The sequence below is a fragment of the Pleurodeles waltl genome, chromosome 5, assembly GCF_031143425.1.
Source record: "Pleurodeles waltl isolate 20211129_DDA chromosome 5, aPleWal1.hap1.20221129, whole genome shotgun sequence".
NCBI lineage: Eukaryota > Metazoa > Chordata > Amphibia > Caudata > Salamandridae > Pleurodeles > Pleurodeles waltl.
The window spans coordinates 1312961538-1312983124 of record NC_090444.1 but is presented as its reverse complement, the minus strand read 5'-3'; the positions used below and the strand labels follow the sequence as shown (position 1 = coordinate 1312983124).

Genomic DNA, 21587 nt, shown 5'->3' with positions numbered 1-21587 from the left:
TGTCATAGGTATACTTTGTTGGATGTATGTGTGTGTTCTCTCTAAGGTGTACCGTTGAATGTTATCTGTGCATGTTTTTTAATGGTTAGTGTTGTCCTAAGCACTAAAATACAGAATGCATGAAAGAGAAGAAGTCCATCTAATATAGTCCAAAAAACCTGGGCAATGTGCATCCCAAGTAACCCAGATTACAAACAATTATTTAATAAGACCTCCAGCAACACCCATCTGGCCTCATTGTTTAGGACAGCTTACTGGTAACAGTAAAAGAAGGACAAATGCATAATTATGTCACGATCACAATCACCAGACAGAAGGGTTTTCTTCCTTATCGCAGGGTACTGCAGGTTGCTTCCTCACTCCTGCACAGTGATTCAGTTTCCTTCCTTTACAGCCACATTTAGAGTATGGTGACAGGGTGTTCCATCACAAGTGTAACAGAGCACCCTGCTGACCCTATTTAGAGTTAGCCGAACCATCATCTTTCTATCAGCAGTACCTCTGTTGTCTATGTCAATGGAAAGCTTAGTCCGATGGACTTCTGATTGTCGGAGTAAGGATATCACGTTGGTGTCCCTTTTTAAGACTGATGTGCTGATGACATTTTTCTATCTTATCAAAAGGAGGGCAACCCACTAACTCATTGTAAGCGTGGATATTAACCAGAGAAAGGGTAATTGGCCAACAAGGGAGTCATGTCCACTCCACTGTCTGATTTGTATCAGTCCGTTATGTAATTTGGTTGATCCAAGACCCAAGAACCAGATATGCAAATGAAAGAGGTAGACTGAGTGTTGACGTTTTGGTCTCCATTGTCAGCACAGTACATGAAAGAGCATCTTCAGTACTGTCTCAATTAAAAGGAGTTTAGAGATGACCTAAAGGAAATTGAGTTATAAACATGTAAACATTGCCAAAGTCCTGATCCGAGACCGAAAGCCTTCTGATGATCTAGTCAGTAGAGTTTTTTTTTGTAAAATTGAAATCATCTACATAACGTTATGCGAGTTGTACTAACTGATTGTTTAACCTCTGTTTAATTTGCTATATAGCTCATCCATCCAATTTAATACGAGCAAGGTTTTTACATGTTTACAACTCTATTTCTCTTTTGATCATCTCTAATTTCGTTTTAATGGACTGATAACAATCGAAGAGTGGACATTGCATACATTAGCCTATTGTTTTAGAATATTGGCTATTTATCAGAGGGACATGGTTAACGTGTGATGGGATTTATTTGTTTTGCACCCTTTATCACATGTAAACAATATAATACAGAGGTGTTTGACCACCCGATCTTTGTGTATGCCTGTTCCCTTGAATTCATCTATAGACAGAGGTATGCCTGATGTTTAATTCGAACTGTCATTTTTAGGACAGATAATCTACTGTAAACTTCAGGGATCAAATGTTTGAATTACTCCCTTGTTGGCCAATTACTCTTTCTCTGACCTTTTTCTGGGAGGGACAAAAAAAAAGGCCAAAACCTGTCTGGAGATGCTTGTGTTCCTGTCTGGAGGGGACTTGACTTGGGAATTCGCTAATTTGCATATGGCAGGACTCTGTCTAAAGCAGAATAGTGGGCGAAAATCAAAAGGTTGCAGTGCAACCTTGAACTGTTGCCAGTGGCAAGCACTCTTTCCATCAGCTTAATGTATCTTGTAAAACAAAAAGTCGGGCACAACCTCTTCCGTATCAGCACGCACATTAACAAGCCTCACTATATTTTTCGGAACACTGTCACTTTGTTTATCCACATATGGCATTACACAGTGTCAGCTTTTGCTGTTGCGTCAAGGAGTGTTGTAATGTTTCACCTTTGGAAGGACCCCTCAAATGTTCTTTCTTGTCTATTAGTGTGAACACCTTTCCGCACAGCTTTCAGTAAATTATTTTTAGTGGTTCAGGGGAGACTTTGGGTTTCACTTCGCAAATTGCCAACAGATAAACTAAGGTTTGATTTATTTTGTTGTTTTGCTTTCTTAAGCTCTCTTCTCTCTTCATGGTTATTACTACTGAACGCAAATACACTTGAAAATGGCAAAGAAACAATTGGTTCAAAATTAGGGTCTTGGTTGGAGTCGTCTGCGGTGTCGTTAAGTGCTTCAGGTTCTGATGGTGATATCTGGATGTTCGCCATCGGGTGGAGGATGGCGACGGAAGCATTGAAGCAAAATGATGTGCCTGTTGCAAGTGTATGTAACAGGCAAAGCATAACTTCACGGACATTTTTACTGTTACCATTAGGTTACACAAGGGACTCTTCAAAAAAAGCAATAATCCAATGAACTCTCTAACATTGAATACAAATCATTGACATACGTAATGTGTCATTCACAACACTAGACAAATTAGTCATCTGAGTTATTTTTATAAAATTTCACACTTGTGGCCAAACATGGCTGTCAAACTTCTTCAGCAAGTGAGTTGTGAATTAACCACCTCAGTTACCTTATCATTATCCCTTGACACATGCTGGACACACATAGATGCCTGAACCTGTAGCCATATGATAAAATGTATTCTGTTTATGACAAATGACAGCAGTCTGAATAGTGTTACTTTTCTTTTGGTTCGGGACGGATGAAGGCACTTTAGGTGGAACGGCCGGTGCTTTCTACATCCAAAGTGGGATGTAGAAAAGGGACCCCTTCTCCTTTGTGAATGCATGTGAAATTTTTTTTTAAGAGCAGGCAGGGGTCGCACGGACCACTGCCTACTCTTAAAAAAACAAAAAGATTATTTTTTTTCCTTTTTTAAACGCTTTCCGTTTTACTTTAAGGAAAACGGGCTGCATTTAAAAAAAAATGCTTTATTTAAAAGCAATCACAGACATAGTGGTCTGCTGAGCCCGGCAGGCCACCATCCCTCTGATTATACCCATTCACAATGGGCCGCAAATTGCAACCTACTTCATGAATGTTAATGAGGTAGGTCGATTTGCGAGCCATTTGGAATCGCTAAGTGAAACTCCTAAAGTTTCATACATTTAAATAGCGATTACCTAATTGCAATTCGCAGAAAATCGCAATTAGGTTATCGGTATCCAGATAAATTATCCATATTGCCTATATGTCATCATGTATGCTTGAATTAGCAGCAAATATGTAATAAAATTGAAATTTGTTCAGAACAAGGGTCCCAAAAATATTCCTTGCCCGGGGCTAAGAAAATCCTTATGATGACACTGAGGGGGTCATTCCGACTTTGGCGGTCCTTTTACAGGACAGCAGAAGCCGCTGCAGGCAAAAGACCGCCAGTACTGGAGGCCTTTTGCACGTCATATTAGAAGTGTTCTGCTGGGCCAGCAGGCTTTGCCCACTGGCCCAGTGGATCACTCACCACAACATTGATGCTGGCTCATAATTGAGCCGGCGGCAGTGTTGTGGTGCGTCGGGTGTGACAGCACCCGTTGCGCATTTCACTGCCCGTAATTCGGACAGGGAAATGCGAAATGGGACTGTGCATGGGGGCCCCTGCACTACCTATGCCAAGTGCATGGGCAGTGCAGGGGCCCCCAGGGGCCTCCCGATGCCACCATTCTGCCAACCTTTCCATGGCAGTGTTGAACGCTATGGAATGCCTGGCGGATGGGGACTCGTAATCCCAAGGGCAGCGCTGCTTGCAGCCCTGCCCTGGCAGATTACAACGGGACCGCCAGGCTGCAGTCTGGCTTCAGCCTGGCGGTGGCGGCGGTTGGACCTTGGCAACTCTGCCATGGTCAAAATGGGGCAGTCGGACCGCCCTGTCTGCGGCGGTCCAACCGCCACCTTCAACCGCCAGGTCGGAATGACCCCCTGAGTGTTAGCTTCTTAATACTCTATCACATTGAAGAAATGAAGCTTGTCACAATGTCAGCTAGTAGAGAAGCTCTAGCCTGCAGCCACAGCTGTTGTTGTCATTCAGCAACAGAAAATTAAGTATGAAAACCAAGTTTATTTTGAGGACTAATTGTCAGGCCAGATGAACTCTTGGTAAGTGACCATACTCAAAACACACTCGCAATGCACAAACATTGACAGAGGTAATATTCACTTCAGGCTTTTATGCATACTAACACGGTTAAACACATTTAAAATATACTCTTCATAGGAAAGGTGCATATTCAGAACTATGTTTAATTTAATGAGTAAGTACAGAGTATCATGTATTTTCAATAACATTTATAAGTCATGCCAGGTGCTTTCTTATGGAATGGAGGTCAGAGATGGTTTACAAGAAACACGACTCTAAAGTCACAATATCGCAGTATATATGAGGGATATCTCAAATTGGCACGGCACATTGGAAGAGAAATTAGAGTTTTTTTAGAACACTTTCTTTTATTTTTACCTGGTGTACAAGTGACATTATAGGCTACTGTGGTATATAGGTATTAGCCAGTATATGACTTCTCGGGGGGAGAGCACTCTAGCCCACCTCACAGGACAATCTGAGGTATCATAGGCCTGGTAAATTAATTCTATAGAGGGCCATACCATTACGATTCCTGGCTTCATTAAGACATTGGTTTGGTTGAGGGAATACTTTTAATATACATTATACGCTTTTATTGCATTAGTTATTAGCCATGATTTGATTGATCCAGGCATTATAGTTGCAGACTTTGGTGTACACAGTTGGGTGGCCCTTCATGGCGCAATCGTATCCCCAAGACACAATGCCCTGAAGCTGTCCATTACACTCCAGGGGTCCTCCAGAGTCTCCCTGGAACGGAAGCAGAAAGATTGTGCATTAGAAATTGTAATTTGTATGAACAGACATTTAAGAAATGTTTAAGTACTTGAAAAATATGAATGGCAAATGTATTAACGAATAAGTAAATATTTTAAAATTCCATGTCATTTGTAACTTATATCCGATCACATAAAATTCAGTAACAAATTAAAGTGACTAAGGTGTCCTAATGACCTGATGAACCACTAAAACAAAAGTAGAATGCTGAGGTGATATTATTGAAACCTAAAAGAAGTTTGAAAGTCCATATCTCTTAGGGTGGCTTCATCTTTGTAAATACTGGATTTTATAACTTGTTAAATGTGATGCAAGAGACATTCTTGAAAAAGAAAGGGGCATATTTAAGGAAAGTGACGCTGCACCTAGTGCAGTGCCACTTTCCTTGCTCCCCTTATCGCCCCGCTACCGCCACCATTTGTGCGCATTATTTACGATACGGCGCACCATGGCGCAGGGTAGGGGGCAATAGCTTTATTTTTATTGACGCTATTGATGTACTCTGCAGGAGTAGTACCAAGATGTTGGCGCTACGCCTGCAGAGTACATAGAGGCCCATTATGAATAATGGAAGCATTCTTTTAACGCCTGCTCTGAGCAGGAGCTAAAAGTGCTGTAAAAAATGATTTGCGTCATTTTTTCGGCCACTCTAACAGGGGAACGCACCCTTTGCATACATTATGCCTGGTGAGGCATAATGTAGAGCAAAGGGTTATAAAGTCTACTTTGTAGATAGGGGGCAAGAATTTTGGCCTTGATTGGCCATGTTAGCATTAAAAAAATGACGCTATTGTGGCGCAAGGTGGCGCAAGGGGCTTATAAATATTCCCCAAAGTGTAGGTACTCTGAGCCTGGCAGCGGTGTACTGTATAGTACTTTACATCCTTAAGCACCTTAGCTCCCAGTGGGCGCCTTGATGCTTAAAGAGAAATAGTGGTTGGTAAGGGTGCTCATGAACAGTTTGAGTAATAAAAAGGTTTTTAAATCTTCAGAGATTGTAGTTTAACAGTACTCACTTCTTTATAGGGCTGTCTTTCCGACAACGTGAAAAAATGCAGCTAAGGCCTGCATTACAACTTTGGTGGAAAAAGAGCATTGGCATTCTTTCTCCTGAAATTACCGATTCCTCAGAAAGCGGTAATTCAGGACGCAGGAATATTCTGGTATTCTGAGTGGAACAATGAGTGTGGCCTTATACATTACTACTGAAACAGAAGGTACTGCACCCAGCTCCCTTCGTCATTATTCATATTTTGGCTTCGTTTTGTCCATAAATGTCATCAGGTTAAAGCTGGTGAAATGTCTGGGTGGGAAACTCTAAGAATGTGGTATACCCACACTATTAGTAAATCCTGATTCGGCGGGTAACTGAAAGAGGCAAACTTGGAACGGGAGCCAGAGTTTACAGCTCACTCACGGTTTGCTATAAAATGGCAGCAGGACCTTTCTAAGTTCGATTTGCCATTTGATAAAGCCTGATGGGTAGCCAAAACTAAAAAGTATATCAGTTTTGAAGACAGCAGTGTTATAGTCATACCCCTCACTCACAGCAACATAGAACATGCAGGCCCTCAGGTGCAAAAAATGCATTTGGTGAAAGTGGTTGCAATTTGTGCAATTATTGGTAGGACACTTCACAAAATACCAAATTGTAGTTGGTCACAATTCTTCCTACCTCATAAATATTAATGAGCTAGGTCGCGAATAGTTACCCACTAAGATTCACTATCATCACAGAGATGGCAGCCTGCTGGCATCAGCAGACCACCTTGTCTGTAGTTGCTTTTAAATTAAACAATCAGGTTTTTTTTAATGACGTTTGTTTTCCTTGAAGGAAAACAGGACTGTGTTTAAAATATGTTTTCTTTTTTCAATAAATTTTAGTAAAAGTTGGCAGTCATCCTATGGACCCCTGCCAACTGTCCCTGAAACTTTTTTCAAGATTCACAAAGGACAAGGAGTCCAAAGTAACTCCTTTGTTAATCTGTTACCATCCCAACTTGAGAGGCAGTAATTTTTTAATGTTTTGCGATCTGATTACGCTGACAAAACATTGATACATCAAGGACAAGATCACTATTTGGAAGGGACATCCAAAACACACCCCTTCCAAATAGATATTCTGAAATCCCTTCTAAACCCATTTAGTGATCCAGAAAACTTTTTCTGATTCGCTACATGAGTTTAGGACATTTGAAAAAGTGTTTTAGCATTCACAAACCTTCTGATTTACCAAATTAGAGAGTTTGTGAATGCTAAAACCCTTTGTAAATGAACAGAAGAGTGCAATATTGTAACCCTGAGCAGGACCGGATATCCTTACCTGGCAGGTGCTCTGCCCTCCCTGCATGAACCCGGCACAGATCATGTTGTTGGTGTAGTAGTATGGATAGGCCTGCTGGCACTCTGCATTGGAGATGATCGGTTCATTCAGGCACTGGAGAACCCGGGGATACACCACTGGAAGAAGAATATGCCATCAGATGAAACAATGTGAGGATTCATTAGTAACAATAAATTAATTCAAGCAAAATGTTGTACACTTCGAAAAACATAATTTGAGAAAGAGTTCCTTTTTCCCGCAAAAAATGTTTTTTTGCAAAAGAATTACTTCACCAAGAGTCAGTAATTTCTCAGTGTTTTTCAGCACCTACTTTAGAAGGATTTTTAACACCAAATGCAATCATTGCAACTTTTACAAAGGTTGCAAAGCATTGAAGAAAATATCCCAACACAGCCTTAGAGACAGTTCCACACACACCGCTTGGCAAGCTAAAAGCCACAGACCTAAATTGTAATGAAAAGCTATGCAGAGAATGGGCTTCACATTGAGCATATGTAACACAAGAGTGGGCACTGAAAAGGGCTGTTGGACAATGGCTGCAGGAATTTTATGTGGAAGGAGTTAGGAGGTTGACTAAAAGGTGGGTGAATTATCTTCTTTGTCTGTCGAACAAGAGTCCATAGATTGGTACCATACATCAGTCTTTGGAAACATTGTTCTTTCACTTGGATAGCCTCAAATGAATAGAATATAGAAGGGGGCAGCATGAAGAATGAATTGACGTAGATGTAAAAAAAATTATCCTTCTCTGATCAGTACCCGATGAAAGACGTAAAGGGCAATCTAATCATAAATACCCTCACAAAGGCCAAAGACAATGAGAGCTGCAAGGCACTGGACCAATATAAAATTACCTATACCACTACCTTGCTCTTATTGAAGCCCAACTACGATCTTCTGTTACCAACAGGCTGCAATTCCTCCACAAAATTGAATTGCCTTGCATGCCTTGAGATGGTCTTGAGTAAGAGTCTTCTGTATTGATGATGCTTTAGGCAGGTCAACATTAGGGCTGGGTGTAACTTGCATAATTTGCTGTAGAGTAATTATGTGAAATTACAGAGAGATAACACGAGGAGTGCAACCCTGTATTTAGTGCTGTTTTCATACGAAAAGCACTCTCACTTCTAATATGGACCTAAGGATGCATTTTGCCAAAAAACAGCACTGATTGCAACAGACCATGAACAGCAGCAGTCAGCAGCACATGCTGTGTTCCTGTCCACTTGTAGTATGCATTCTTGTCCCAAGTTACTCAAAATTACACGAGTGGGCGTAATCGCATAATTATCACATAATTTTCAGTTATTTCATGTCACAAGAGTAATGCAAAATTAACAAAACAAGTCCAATTACTCCGGCACAACAAAAATTTCGCCCAGTCCTAGTTAACACTATGCTGTGAAGATACCTTCAGAAAATTGGGGAAATACCATCTGCATTTTTGTAGATTTCTTCATAAATTTAGCACCAGAGCATACAGTCACACAATAGCCATAGACCAATGTTCCCCTGCAGGATAATAGCATGCATATTTGCAACATTATGTGCAGAGACAAATATAGTTATAACATACTCTGCTAGTATACTATCCGCAGCCACACAGACATAAAACCATGCACCTGTTTATGTACTCAAAAATAGACATGAACAGCGCTATAATACCTCCATTAGTCACTGTATTTCCCCATCCAGATGTGAGGCACCAGGTACCAGCTGCTGCACAGCTGGTTGGGAGAGCAATCGGAGAGACGTACTGGTTGTAGTGTGCTGGCTGAGAAAGCTTGACCAGCATGATGTCGTTATCTTGAGAAACAGAATTGTATTTCGGATGCTTGATGACTTTAGAAACTTTTATGGACTGCTCCATGCCCTCAGTGACAGTGGTGTCATATTCACCAAGGTAGGCTACCAAGGTGTTGGCCCTAGCAGGGAAAAAACATGGATGAAGATAAGAGATCCTAGACAATATCAGTCACAGGCAGAGGAAGGTAAACAAAATACTACATTAAACATCTGCAAGACAGTCCCAAAGCATCAGTGCTTACCAATACCAAGCTCCTTCGAAAGGAGTACTTAAACCACTCTTAAAGAGGAGCACAATAACCAACACTATCAGTTGTTAAGCTCTGTTTAATAATTGACCTGCTTACAGAAGGATGTTATTTTGTTTCTCTTGCTTAACCTATGTGATATCCATAAGAATATTCTATTTTGCTTTAACTTTAAGTGGCTTGGACCGGATTTAATAAATGAAAAATAAAGTTGTTCAAAAAAACGAAAACACTAACCAAACAACTGTAAAAGTGAAATTCTAAGCTCATAAATATAAACTTGCGGTCGATGCAGATGCCATTCTCTTACTCATTGACAACCCCAGCTCTCAGTCCCAAAACTCTCCTGAGAACTCGACTTCAATGGCTTCCATTTCTGGATAAAAATTCAATCAGGACAAAACAGATACACTTCCTCCAAAAAACTATGTTAAAGACACCACTTCCTAGATAGTGAAATCCGTTGGAATCACACAAATATATACCATACTTAGGAACTCTTCTCCAAGCATGCAGATTCCTGCTGATCCCTGATCAAAAGGAATGACTACTCAAGGTCAAGGATGGAAGGACATCCTGTAGCCATCTTAATCCCTTCTGGATCGGACGACTAAGCACGGCCGATAATATTATATCATGTTCATGTTTCCACTCTTTCTCACCAACATTCCATAAGGCAGTCAACAGTCTCTTAAATTCCTTCCTGTGGAGGAGGAAGCAATCTAAAATGTCAAGCCAAAAAATACAATTTCCAGAAGCACTTGCAAATATGGACTTTCCAGACGTCTAGAATATCACTTGATGGGATTCAGTTACATTGAATCCTGTTTAGACATAATCTTGCCACAAACTCTTGTAGGTAAAATTGTATTTTAACCCCCTTGGCTGACACCAATGACTAAAGAAAAACAACACTGCTCGGATTATTGACAATGGTCACACTACTGGATGTCACAGCATGCTGGGAGTCTGTACGCCCATCACTCTATCAGTGGTTGAACTCAGAATGAAAAATCAACAGATTGTAAGTGAACTTGCAGATAACGACTAGTAACATGGACCCTTGAGATATAGAGACTGTACTAGTACGCTTCTTAAACAACACGTCCATAGCAACCACAAAAAGAGAAGAAAACCACTGTAATGAAGAAGAGTTTCAGAAGTGCCCCAGATGATGAAAAATAAATCTTGTCACTCTCAGTAGCTCTATTTCCAGATATATATCCTGTACCTTTCATAAGCAATAGAAGCTTCTCTTCAGCAGTTATGCTATGCATTAACCCTATTCGTGTCTTCTGATAATCCTGTCTCTTCATGCACACCTTGACTTTCTGTCCCTCTGTTAGATAGTTAACGCTGCCCAGTGGCCTTCCTAGACTGTTCCAACACCTGCATGGAATTCTTTCTTTACTTCTTCACCTATTGTCTTGCCTTTTCTCTGCCCCCTTCTCTGATATGGACTCTTCTGATCTGCCCTCAGTTGTGCTGGCCTGTTTTGTATGCTTCATTGTTTAAAAATTAATTGATGTGATTTAAATTTTTTAAAAAGACGCAAAGTAAAAAATAAAAAAAACAGAAGGGTGCACAGGTAAACAGACAGAGGCAGATTGCCACAGTAGAAATGAGGCACTCCGGGAAAGAACAGAGCAAAAGACAGTCAGTGCCCACAGCTTGCTACTCTCAAACTTCTGAACTGAACTAATCATGGGGGTTGGATCAGCTTGCTAGCAGGAAGCTCAAGTGCTTCCTTGGAGCATTATCTTCTATGGAACAAAATTGAAAAATGTCAGCAAGCTTGGGGTCTTCGGGTGTGCTTTAGCTGAAAGAAAATGGAAGGTCAAAAATAACTAATATTTTTGGCTGAATAATGTAGGTGAAGATATGTACATACTTGCAGTGCATTGGTGCACGCGATAGGTGGCAGACCTGTGCAGATGGTCGTGAGCGGGGCTGTGTGCGGACATAGTTGCGACCTAGACGGGAATAATATTTTACTTCCCGACCATATTTAAAGCATCAATGTAGCCGCATCCTCCTTCGGTGGGTTCATGAGTGGAGCCCCAAAGCCACGTGGCCTATGAATAGAGAAGGCCTGGCTGTGAGGGTACGAGTGTGTGTGCTTGTATATATTGGAGCAAGAGAGGGGGAAATGCAGCCCGCGAGCAAGTTTACATGTCTACAGACGAACATATGACCAACAGAATAAGGTTAAGAGCTCTCAATTCTACCAAGGTGTCTTACATAAACTCTGTATTACATCCCAGAACATGCATCGCACCTACCTGTAATCAAATGATGATTGGATTCATAGAAGGCAATTCGTTATACTTCTTGGAGGCGAGATAAGCATTTCACGTCCAGCAGAGAGACTTGCTGAATGAAGAAGTGTATGTGATCATGGCAGAACAACACACCGAGCAATTGTAATGAAACTAACACTATATAGGGCAAAACATGTTAGTTTTTTCAAAGGGGAATCACCTACATTGTATCGTGATTTCATGCCCACGACTCAAGTAGCCTTTGGGTCCCCTTGAACTGATATTTTACCTGTTTTTAAAGTGAGGCTTTCTTTGTTGTAGTAGATGCTTTCTGTGAGTGAAACGTGTCGCACTGATGTCCAAGTATGAAATGGGACCACTGACCAGTGCAAAATACAACAGGTCATCGTGTCCATTGTCTAATTTGAACCGTGGATTTCGGTGCTCGAATTTACACTTAATTCTAATGCCAGTAGATGGCAATCTGTCTAATTTTGACATTAGATCCACCATCAACGTCAATTTACCAATATGCTAGGGGTAGCGGAAGTTACATCACACGACCTTTAACCTTCAATTTCACACATACAGACAGCATTCTTACACATATTCACATTTACATGTACACATGTACTCTCTCTCACATAAACGCACACTCACCAGCAAGCATGCACACAACATACGTTTACAAGCACTTTTTTTACTCCCTCTGCTGCCAGGGAAGGCAATATTTTAGCTACTTGTTCTCCATTTTTAATACACTAACAATGAATAATGAAACATGCACTATTATTGTAATTAAAAACGATTAGAGAAAACAGTGGAACCCCAACCCACGTCAACAAGGACGGGCTGCTACTGTGTTTCTGGCACTGAAATTCCCACCTCTAAGGCCAGGGGTCGCAAAGACAGTTCCAAGGGTCGGAAAAGGCAAGCCACAGCCACCCCTAAATGACGCCCATGAGCTCAACAACAGCGTTTAATAAGTCCATATACGTTAAAATAAATAATATCTGTCGCCCACACCAGCTATTTCTTTGCTTTGAGTAGCCTGAATTGTCAGATTTGTGGTGCGGTGTTATGTAATGGTTGGTAGTTACGTTTGTACTGACGCTGGCAGCGTTGATGGGACAAAGGTTTGTGCAAGCTGCAGCGGCCTCCTTAGAACGTCCCTGGCACTTACTTTTGAGCAAATTAAGCACTGCTTGTCTCCACCAACTGAACAATGTTATTGCTCAGAAGAAGAAGCTTTCAATTTGTCCGTTTCCTTTTCAGTGCCTAATTTGTGCTTGTTGTTTCCGGTGTGAAGCACCGGCACTTATTTCTGAGGGCCGGAACTTATTTTTCTGCCTCAAGCATTTACTGCGAGGAAAAGACACATAAGGTAAAAACGGAGGAAGAGAAAAACAAGAAAGCTTCACAAAGGGAGAAAGCAGAATGATGCAAGAGTGAGCTGAAAGGACAGGAAGTGGCTGTAGTTTGATTAAAGAGGCTGAGATGGCTTCAGGATTATGTTGCATCAGTATTCCATGCTCCCATATTTAATTGCAGGAGCCGCTTGTTTTAGAAGAGAGCTTTGGGCATCAACATATGTTTATTTACAAATTAAGCACTGGTGCTGCTCAGTAAGTGAGTAGGGAAATACCAATGCTGGGTGCTGCACATGCCTCAAATGCATCTCATGATTTTGGCAGTAGTGGCTGCCACTGAACTGGGGTGGTGTGATGGTGTGGGGCAGGGGTGTTAAAAGAAAACCCTAAAAACTATAAAAAACACATTCCTTCTTGTTTCGTCCTCACCCAGGTTGCACACAGGCTCCCAGCCAATCATGACGCTGCTATCACCAGCATGACAGCTGCGATGTGGTTGCTCTGAGCGGTCTGTTTCGCCACTCTGACTGGGAGTAGGAGCATGTGCATGTTCTCCACTCGGCTGTGCAATACAGCCAGATAGAGAACTTGCAAAGTGTGCATGTCTGTTTGGGTGGCCCAACATGGCCGGCCAAACAGACATGCACAATTTATGGTGCACATACCACTCCTCCATCCCTCCTCCGACCCTCTCCAGCCCAGCCCCGCCCACCTCACCCTCCTAGGATAAATAAAATGATTATAACATAGTGTTATTATCATTTTCTTTTTCCTTTTTTAACAATCCAGTGAGGCAACGCTCCTCCGCCTTAACAGAGGAGCCACCCCGGGCTGTGGTCTGTTCTCCTGATTTAAAGCCAGATAGAGTGACAGTCATAGGTTGTAGATAAAACAAAATCCACATGAACTGATACCGGATGCATGGTGTTATTAAATTTTTGAAATCTACGAAAGCTACATTGTAGTCCAGTAAAACACATTTATTTATACCCTCCTATTTTTCTCCCAAAGAATAAAATTTTACCATGAGGCAAAAATGGTTTCCGTTAACCAACAAAATGAAGGGCTGTGGCACTTTCTCCCAATATATGCACCGCATACAGCTACTTTTTATGGGCTGACTTGACAATGCACCTGTCGCCAGACAATTATGTGAGAATCACTAGAGAAAGGCTTTCTCTTCGACCAAATGTTGCAAGCCAGGGGTACATGTTTTGATTGGGCAGAAGTTGTGTGCTTCCATAAAAAAAGTGTTTGCCCTCCACACATTTTTTTATATATATATATATATAGCTACCGGAGGTTGAACTTTCAGACACATGCACATTGCATTGTAATGTTATTAAAATGTCTTAGATAACTAGAAAATGTATGTGTTTTTTCTCTGGCAGGAGCACAGATGGGAGTAGGAAGTCATTAATCTAAATCGAGTTTTAGGTCTGGATTGACAGTGCATTCAGAAGCCAGACCTATTGGCATTGTCAATGCTTGTTTAGTAATACGTTTAGAAGTGTAGTTACCATAGCAAGTTTTTAAAACTGCCTACAAGGGGAGGTATAACAGAAATACCACAATGATGCAACAGGCCCATTTTTTGCAGCCTGTGCGCTTTTCTGCATTTCAGAAGGGGTGGACCAGAGTCTGTGCCGGTGGAGTAATGCAGACCGCTGCAGCCCCCCTGGGCTCCAGGGGGCCCCCTCAGCACAGAATACTGAGCCTGGAACTGGTGGGATAGAGCCCATTCTAGGTACTTTGCAAGGGGGGCACTCAAGTTTTGTTACGCCACAGGTCTGTGCTCATTTTGTATTACCAATCGAGGGCGCGGTAATTCTAAGAATGAACATCTGAAGAAATACTCCCTCATCTGAGTGAGTAAACATCTTTGTCCCGGCACCAGTGCTGTGTTACAGACAAGAAAATGGGGGGAAGGTTCTTGGGAAGTACACTAACGGCACAGTACATGAGGGCTTGATTTAAGAGGCCGTAGCGCCACCTTAGCGCCACCTTAGCACCACTATGTCTTCATTTTTTGGGTGCTAAAGTGGCTTTTCACACGCACCATAATTACAAAGTGGCACAATGCATGCATTGCACCACTTTGGAAACGCTTGCACCACATTATGCCTGCACCAGGCATAATGTATGCAAAGGGGTGTTCCCCCATTGGGGGGGGGGGGGCGAAAAAATGGCCCTAGATTTCCCTGTGCCATTTTTTTGGCACTTTTAATGCCTGCTAGCAGCAGGTATTAGAAGGGGGCATGCCTTGAATACAATGGGTCCCTATGTAATCTGCAGGAGTAGCACCAACATTTTGGCGCTGCTCCCAGAGTACATCAATAGCATCAAACATTTTTACGTTATTGCCCCCTACCCTGCACCATAGTACGCCGTATTTTAAATACAGCGCACACATGGTGGCGGTAGGGCGGCTGTAAGGGGTGCAAGGAAAGTAGTGCTGTACTTGATGCAGCACCACTTTTCTTAAATCGGCCCCAAAGTGTGAACAATTAGGCCCTGATTTATACTTTTTGGTGCAAAACTGCACTAATGTAGTTTTGCACCAAAACGTTCAGCACCAGCTTGCACCATTTCTGTGCAACAGCCGGGGACCCTATTTATGGAATGGTGCAAGCCGGTGCAAAGGGTAGGTTAGTATAAAAAAAAAATGATGTTAGTCAGGTGGGTTTGGGGGTATGGAAGAAGGGGGTTTTGCACCAAAAAATGACATTAGGCAGGTTAGAGCAGTGGTTCCCAAAAATTTCAAGCCGCAACTCCCTTGCCCTACTAGCTGTTGACTGTGGCTCCCCATTATGTTACTTTTTTTTGGCTGGTGGGGGATGTAAGCCTGACCTAGGTAGTACTTACATTTTTCTCGCTTAAAATAATTGGGATGAAGCTGATGAAGGTATTGTAATTATAGATATAACCAAATAAAAATGTAACAGTTGTTTAATAGAAAGCTTTTATTGGCTGAGTCAGAAACAATAATCTTCAGCACTGGAGTCTACATACCATATGACATTTTTTAAAACTATTTTTTGTTTTAAAAAAATGCTTTTGGTGCACCGCAGAGTATGCAATTTGCAGGAGGCCTCCCCATTTTAAATAACTGCCACCCCACCCACTGTTACTACTGTTGTATCACAACATATTCTGTTGTGTTGTGTTTCTGTAGAGAATAATGAAAAAATAATTGATTGGAAAAGCCAGTCTTTTCTTGCACTTTGAAGCTTTTTTAAGCCACTTTCTGCCACTATTTTATTTTCTGTTTTGCCACCACTGTTGCATAACATAACACTGTCCATTAAGATTATGGCCAATAGTACTTGTGTGAAGTGTATATGATGCTAAAGGAAACCATCACTAGTTAAAAAGGCTTTCTCTGGCTATTTTAATATTGCATTGAAGGTTTAAAAGACATTCACCTGCCCTTTAAAAGGAGTATACTTACAATGACATTGTGCCATCCTTTTGCATTCAAGTAGGAGGGTATGTCGGAATTTGTTTTAATGTTCTTATAGCATGCCATCACTACTGATGGCTTCAGAGATCAGTGTTAGGTAGACCGACAGAATGATGAACTTTAAAGAATTTCCATTGGCTGTCACCGAACACATTTTCCTTTCCATCCAGCAGTAAATGGAGATGTTTTCAGTGAAGACTGATCACACCTGCAGCTGTCTTATAGAGTACAAAGAATTATTTTAAGAAATTCACAAATATAACTGCAGAGTATAACTGCTACTGCCTCTAAATGACATTACTTTGCATTGAGCAATTTCACTGTAATGCGTGTGCTTTGTTGCAACTGTTTTCTATTTCACTCAGTAAATAGAGAGTCAGTGTGAAACACTACAGTAATCCACACGGTGACCCTTTGGATGAGTGAGTAGGTTAAGGAGAAGCCTCTCTGCTACCATGCACCATGAAGATTTCGATGTGGCATTCCTCCTAGAGAGGAGATCACTCGCTTGTCGGACCCCGCGCCCCTTAGCCATCCCTCTTACGCCTTCCATGCAGGGCTGGGAAATCTAGAGAGACGTGTGTTTGTGACCTTCTTTGGTACAGTTGGTACAGCTAGAAAGTGAGGCCATTGTGCTGAGTAGCAAAATAAATAAAAACAATACTTTATTTTCTTATCAGTTTGAGACATATCTTGTTTACTGAGCTAGTATAGCGTTAATGTGAACTGCTGCTGTGCAGAACAAAACATAAACATCAAAAGGTAACTGGGGCCCTAGAAAAAAAGGCATTTCATTCATCAAGGTAAATACTTTTCGAAGATCTTTCACTGTGAAGAATGTGGCTTGATGGCAGAACTTGTTAAGCAATAACCAACAAACAGGATGAAAACCCTGCCTAAGTAATTATTATTTGAACTTTGCAGCTGGCTCCTCACTATATTTGGACTAATGCAGTGGCTCCCAGACTGTGTGTGGTGCCCCTGGCTAGTTTAGACGGCGCACCACGGAGCCGTGGCACACAGATTGGGAACCACTGGGTTAGAGTAAAAAAAACAATGACTCCAACCTGCCTAGAGTCATTTTCTGATGGAAAACCATCCATACTACATGACTCCTGTCTTAGAAAAGACAGGAGGCATGCCCACCACCCCAATGGCCAGCACAGGGGACTAGGGTCCCCTGGGCATGGCCATTGCACCCTGTGCCATGTATGGGGGCCCATTTCACGGCCCCCTATGGCACTTTAAAAAAAATACTTACCTGTACTTACATGTACTTACCTGGGATGAGGTTCCCTGTCCTCGGCTGTCTGTCTGGTGTGGGTTGGGGTGTACGTGGGGTCTGGGGAGGGCACCTGTGGACTTATTCCATGGTGTTCCAGCATGGAAATTGGACCACAGGTCCCCTAACACATGCCCTAACCCAGGCATAAAAAAATGGGGCAAAGCAAGCTTTGCTCCATTTTTTGACCCCTCCTCCCTCCTGTGCACCATTTTTGCCCAGGAGTATAAATATGGCGTTAAGGCCATTGAGTCATTTTTTGCACAGGAACACCTACCCTGTATCTCAGTAAGGCAAGGTAGGTTTCCACATCCAAAAAATGACTTTAACTCCATAAATTTGGCGCTAGACGGGTCTAGTGCCAAAGTATAAATATAGAGTTAGTTTTGCACCGAATTAGAGTAAAAAAAAAAATGACGCTAATTCGGTGCAAACAGACTATAAATAAGCCCCTTAGTGTGCTTCTCACAGGAACTGTTTGGTAGAGACCACAGGTAATGGCATCATTCCTTGTTCGGATCATGTTCCCGACTTTCAACAACTGACATATTGTATGGAAGAAAAAAGCACTCACGGCTGATAACAGTGTGCAGCTGATACGATCCAGTACTGATTGATCAGAGAACCTCCACACCAGCGACCTCCATTGCATGTGAAGTAGACCTGCCAAGGGGCACTAGTCCGGGCACAGTTGTAGCCGTTGACAATATCATTGATATCTTCAACCTTTGTCGGGTAGGCACCTGTAAGAGAGGAATCAGGAGAAATCTGAGGAGGTGTAGGTCAGATGCTCTCACAGTTATGGAATCAGATAGATTGTACATACAGTAGTGCCCAATGGCCTGGTTACCTATCCGAGGCAATGCATTGATAATAGGTTGATAATAGGTTGCCCCTAACAACTAACTTTTGTGAACAGTTATCTGTACTTGGGGCTATTTAATTCTGACTTCATAGATTCATAGATAACTTCAAAATCTTTTGTGGGTACATAGGACTATCATATGGAGTGAATAAAGACAACACACAAGATGGCATATTTGAGAAAAACTGGTTTCAGGAGTCACCATAATGTTACTTCTTTTTGTTGCGAATTTTGCTTAGAAAAAATAGTAATCTGGCTGCACATTTCCAGTGATGGAAAGAAGGATCGGGGAAGCAGAGGAATCTGTGGTGTGAAAGAGCCCCCCAGGGCTTGCCTAGCCATAGTGCACACAGCTCATGCTAAGCACAAAAGGAGACAGGTATGAGACAGCATATACTATCTGCATATCACTCCAGAACCTTGAGGACAACGTCTCAGCACGTAAGAGAGCAATTCACTGATTCCTGTTCTTAGATCTAAAATCTATTGTTTGTTAATGGGATTGTCCCCCTTGTAAGCTATGTAATGTTATGTGTATTAATAGAGTGCGCAATTCACACAGTAAGGTATCCTGGTGCAGTCTGGGCCAAGCCATGGCCTGGCCTTGCCTGGCCTGGGAGGAGAGTCACATCTTGAGCTTCTTGCGGAATTCAAGAACTGAGGAGGCAGCGCTGATGTGCAGGTGCAGCTTGTTCCAGGCCTTAGGATTGAGGTAGGAAAAAGCACAACCACGTCTCCTGGTTTTGAGTATGGGTGTGATGTGTACGAGTAGGAGTCTGTCTGAGCAGAGCTGTCTTTTAGGTTGGTGTAAGCTAATGTTGTTGTTGAGGTAGGCAGGGCTTATATTGTGTAAGGCTTTGAATGTCTATGTGAGGAGTTTGAAGACAGCTTCTTTGTGCATGGGGGCCCAGTAGAATTCTTTGAGGTGACGGGGTGATATGTGTGCAGGGATGGAGGATGAAGATGAGAGTGACACCTGAGTTCCATATAGTCTGGAGTCGCCCGGTCAGTTGAGTTTTGATTTTGGTGTAGAGGGCATGTCTGTTTTCTTGTATGATGCTGATGATAGCTTGAGAGCGCAGGTGTTTCTGGGGAAACATTTGAAGATCTTCTTTAGCATCTTTACTGTATTGAGGAAACACAAGGTGGAGATCGCATTTATCTGGCCGGTCATGGTCAGTTGTCAGTAAACAATCTGAGGTTCTTAGCCTGGGTTGTCTTGTAGGGACATAGGTCTGAGTTCTGCAGGCCACCAGGTGGAGTCCCACAGTGAAGTGTTCTTCCTGATGATCACTTCTGTCTCGTAAATATTTAGATTGAGGCAGTCGGTTTTGATCCACCTGACACCTTCGGTTATACAGGTGGTGAAATTGGGTGGGTGTACGGCGCTTTGTTGGAGAGGAAGAACATGTGCTGGGTGTCATTGGCATAGGACAAGACATTGATTCTGTTGATGCAGATGACGTTGGTGAGAAGGGTAAAGACCTGTCCCTTCTACTAACCATTGAGGGTGAGTGCCTAAACACCTGTTGAAGCACCTCATGATTTCATTTACTGTGGGTACCATTAAGTAGATCTGAGTGGGAGGAAAGCCAGGAGGAAGTGAGTGGAGTTGGGTACCGGAAAGCAGTAAAGCACTGTAAAAGGCAAGAAGAGGTAAGTAGCACTAGAGCAAAAGATGGGAAAGAGAGGCACACAAAGCAGGGAAGGAATGACCAAAGGATCCAGAGCCAAAAGAAAGAAAAAAGTAGATAAAGAGCAAAACGGGTATAATGGAGCAGTGACACAAGAACAACACTAAGTGACAAAATAGTGGCAAAATCACAAAGTGATCACAGACCACCGGTGGCAAAAGAGCGAAATGAGCACTGAAAACAGGGGCAAAGAGATTAGCTCCGAAAAACGGGGGGAAAAGGAGTAACTTTAGCACAATAGAGACAGAGGCAAAACAGCCAGGTCAGCACAAAATAGCAGGCAGAAAAGCTTAACAGCAAAACAGAAGCAAACTAGTCGAGAAAGAGTAGGGTGAGATAGAGAGAAACAGTGGAAAGAAGCAGCCGGCGAAAGAGGCAGGGTGCCTCGGATTGCATCGGAGCGGGGTCCGCGAGGCCCGGGCCTGTTCAAAGGACCAGGATTCAGGGAAGTTCAGGTAAGGGCCAGGCAGCTTCTACTTAATGTCTAGTTGGCTCTACAGTCGCCTTTAAGTAGCTCCGGGAGTTGGGAGGGGGGGGGGGGGGGGGGGAGAAGTGCCAGGGAGCGCTAGACGGAGCTGGCCAGGGCTGAAGGGAGGTGGGAGAACGGGAAAGCGTTGCAAAAGATGGGAAGCCATGCAAATACAAGGCTGGTGTATCCATTCACCGGCTTACGAGCCAAAATCATGTTTATTGAACTCACGTTGTACCTTAATAGCTGAAGAACCAATTTCCAGAATAATCTGCAGGACTGCGCCACACGCACTTAGAAATCAAAGCAAAAGGCCCGATTAAATAGCATGGCTGTACTGATAATACGTTTCTCAAGCTTTTCATACCTAGTGCATAGAAGCTATCGTTAGTAGTTTACCTGCATGCCACACCGCCACTACCAACAGGAGAAAGAGCTTCATCTTTGTGCTGTGGTTGCCTTTGGCGCTTTCCACTGATCGCAGTGGAGAGTCTTTATTTATACGCCCCTGTCTATCAGTTCCCATGCATTAATGATAACATGAACGCTTACATCGGAAACTATCAAGGCCATGAAGGGTAAGAAAACAAACTGATATGATAACTTTGTTTTCTGGTCTTATTCCCGTGTGTATTGAAATAAATTCCAGAGCGCTGTGACGGTTTTATGATAACTGGAACCCTTTCTCACTGTGATGGAACTATCAATTTAGAATTAACACAAGATTGGCCTAGTGCCAGATCTAAGTCACCTTCAAGTTCCATACATTGGGTCGATGGTGAATGGAACTCATTTCTTATCACTGAAGCAATGTGTTTTGTTTTTCAGGACACAACATAAATATCTGGAGAACACAGTCAAAGTCAAATACTTCAGATAACACCTAGGCAAACAAGAGAAAACCCCTAGTTCAAGGTCGGAACAGTCATTTCTTTTGAGAATGTTGTATATATTGATGAGTGAAAATGCAATTTACAAACTAAAAAGGGTAACAGCCAATCCCAAATATTCACTTTTCCAGAATTTTAGCAAATAATGCACAGAGAAG

The 21587-nt window shown here is 42.3% G+C and overlaps 1 protein-coding gene across 1 annotated transcript; it reads right to left on the bottom strand.

Annotated features, from left to right (window-relative positions):
- Positions 1-4145: 4145 nt before the first annotated feature.
- LOC138297383 (trypsin-like) lies at positions 4146-20996 on the bottom strand. The gene is made up of 5 exons (XM_069236763.1): positions 20939-20996; positions 18086-18254; positions 8747-9006; positions 7061-7197; positions 4146-4710 (listed from the first exon to the last, which is right to left on the bottom strand). Exons 1-5 carry the CDS (start codon positions 20979-20981, stop codon positions 4561-4563), a joined length of 759 nt encoding a protein of 252 aa, XP_069092864.1. The 5' UTR covers positions 20982-20996; the 3' UTR covers positions 4146-4560.
- Between the last annotated feature and the right edge of the window lie 591 nt (positions 20997-21587).

Bases quoted from the DNA above. Each gene is read 5' to 3' on its own strand.
- LOC138297383 (XM_069236763.1), bottom strand. From the start codon at position 20,981: ATGAAGCTCTTTCTCCTGTTGGTAGTGGCGGTGTGGCATGCAG. The intron at 9,007-18,085 runs GTGAGTGCTTTT...TTTCCCTGCTAG, and splicing joins GCTGCACACTGTTATCAGCC to GGCCAACACCTTGGTAGCCT. The intron at 7,198-8,746 runs GTATTATAGCGC...TTCTTCTTCCAG, and splicing joins AAATACAGTGACTAATGGAG to TGGTGTATCCCCGGGTTCTC.